Genomic DNA, 2,568 nt, shown 5'->3' with positions numbered 1-2,568 from the left:
CTCTCTCTCTCTCTCTCTCCGTTCGTCTCTTTGTCTTCCTGCAGGAGGGATTTTCTGATCTTCCAGGAGCCCGGCAAACCAGCCGTCAACATCACAGACAACAACTTCAAGGACAAGGTGAGACTGAACACACACACACACACACCGAATTCGACTTTAACCTTTCCTGTCTTTCTGTTGGGATCCCAAACTTTGTATGAAGTGTTTCCCTCTCTCAGGGCGGTATGAGTAGGGAGCGGCGTTAACGGGAACAAAGCAGTGAATCAGAGGAGTGAAACTTTATTTCCCGGTTGTTTCACGGCGGCTAACATGGCCACAAAATAATAGGAAAATACAGGCAGAGAACATAAATGAGGACTGAGAGGGATTCTCTTTATTTATTTAGTTTAGTTATTTTTCTATTCAGTTATTTTGTATGTATTTGCTTTATTATCATTGTGAAAAATGGACAAAAAACTGTCCAAAATCCAACAATATTCAGTTTTTTATAATGCAGAACAACTAAAAGCAGTACATTCTGACATTTGAGAAGCTGGAACAAGTGAATTTGTGTCTCTTTTTCTTAAAACCTGACTGAAAAGGTCCCGTAATGATACATTTTTGCAGGTTTCAGTCATTTGTTTTCTTTCTTTGCACTTTAAATTCCCGACAGGAGCTCCGTCACGCTGACCTTTAACGGCTCTAACAACGTTTGTGTCTCTCTCAGGTGCGGTTGTGTTTCCTGAACGGGAATCACTACGACAGCGTTTATCCCATCACCCACATTCAGAGCGCCGCTCTCTGCCAGTGTGAGTGTCTGCGCACAAACGTTTCTCAATCTGAGGCTCTGGACCCTAAAGTCACAGCAGAATCACCTCAATCTGACAGCAGCAGCCAAATATTACCTGGATTCTGAGTGGATTTTAGTACAGTACAATATTATCTATGTAGAGATATTTACAAAATGTTAACTTAATCCTTACACCTTACAAACCAATAAAAACGCTTTAAAAATACTTGTAAAAAGCACTTTAATAGTGTAGTTTTGTCCCAGTTTAAGTGTTAAATGTGTTTAACTGCGATGCTGCCGGCAGATTTTGAAATCTCTGCCAGAGTTTGGTGATATGTCGACATACAGTGAGACGGTAGATGTTTGTCAACCATCAGAAATGTTGTCACACTCTGTAGCAGCTGTTGCTTTGATATCTGGTTCTAGCTGTATGGATAGTAAGGACTGCTTTATGGCGTAAGAAGATATTCCAGTATAAAATGACATAGACAATGCTGCCCCACAGAGGCAGAGAGCAGTAACTACAGCAGCAGACTCTCTCACTCTGCCTTTAGAGGATCACTGAATACTTAAACTTTATCCATTATAAGTAGTTTGTTTTAAGGAAATGAACTTTTGTTTGATTGCTTACAGTTAATAACTTAAAGTATTTCTGTTTCCACCCAAAAACGACCAAATCACATGAAATTCACTAGACTTAAATAAATAAAATGAGTTATCTTTATGCTAAGTTTGTTTATTTAGGAGGAGTTTAGTTTGTTTTCTTCCCCATCCTGAACTGAATTAGCTGCTGCCTCATTTAATGATGTAGAATAACAACAAACTCAATGTATCAACGAGGAGAAAACCTGTTATTAACCTTAGCTTTAGTTTCTATCACACAAGCGGTGAGTGTGTTTTTAGGTCAGTTTTGTAGCGACTGCAACTTAAAAATCAGTTTTTTATGGAGCTTTAACTCAATTTTGACCAAAATATGTCGATTAGACTGAGTTGTGTCTCTGTGTTTGTCTCTCGCAGCCATCGTGTACGAGCTGCTGTACGACGGCGTGTTTAAAGTCGAGCGCAGCTTTCTGGGTCCGTGCCAGCGGATGAGTCGACCCTCTGATGTCCTGAGCGACGACAGCATGCCCGTCTGTGGCAGCAGCGACGAGTCCGACCTGGACGCCGGCGAGGCGCTCTGGTGGGGAAACGACTCGACTTCCTCCAAAACAGTTTCATTTAATTAATCATCAATTAATCATTCGTTCAGAGGAAGACTGAAGAAATCTTAATGTGTGGTTGGAACTTTAAATCATTAATAAAATGGCCCTTAAGATTAGATTTGAGTGAACGTTGATATACAGACACATAATAACTAATTTAGGGATTAATAATTATTTCTTACTATTTATTATTATACTAATTGAACCACAAAACATTCACTGTATATTTAGTTGCCTATTTTTTTTCAGTCACTGTTTGTTTGCTCATTTCTCCACAAATTCACTCACATTTTGTGCTTTAATTTCTCTATATTATTGTTTATTTACACATTTATTTGTTTCCAAAAACGGCATATAATGTGTGTGTGTTTTTATAATGCAGGGTAGAAAATGGAACAAGCTCGACGACTACAAGACACCACAGTTACAGGGTAAAACGCATGAAATTAATCGTGTACAGACCTGCTGAACTGCCCTGATTGTTGAACCTGATAACTGACTGTGTGTGTCTGTGTCTGTGTGTGTGTCTGTGTCTGTGTCTGTCTGTGTGTGTCTGTGTCTGTGTGTGTGTGTGTGTCTGTGTGTCTGTGTCTCTGT

General features: G+C 39.6%; 1 protein-coding gene across 1 annotated transcript in view; it reads left to right on the top strand.

Annotated features, from left to right (window-relative positions):
• Window positions 1-2,450, top strand: part of otud4 (OTU deubiquitinase 4) — a 3,297-nt gene extending 847 nt beyond the window's left edge. The window contains exons 2-5 of the mRNA XM_035675083.1: window positions 45-117; window positions 707-788; window positions 1,787-1,949; window positions 2,354-2,450. Of these exons, the coding sequence (XP_035530976.1) occupies window positions 45-117; window positions 707-788; window positions 1,787-1,949; window positions 2,354-2,450 (415 nt within the window). The remainder of the gene's footprint in view (window positions 1-44; window positions 118-706; window positions 789-1,786; window positions 1,950-2,353) is intronic.
• Window positions 2,451-2,568: the final 118 nt, after the last annotated feature.

The sequence above is a fragment of the Morone saxatilis genome, unplaced genomic scaffold (assembly GCF_004916995.1).
Source record: "Morone saxatilis isolate NCDOM2014 unplaced genomic scaffold, NCSU_SB_2.0 Contig4, whole genome shotgun sequence".
Taxonomy (NCBI): domain Eukaryota; kingdom Metazoa; phylum Chordata; class Actinopteri; family Moronidae; genus Morone; species Morone saxatilis.
This window is presented reverse-complemented; position numbering and strand designations above follow the sequence as displayed.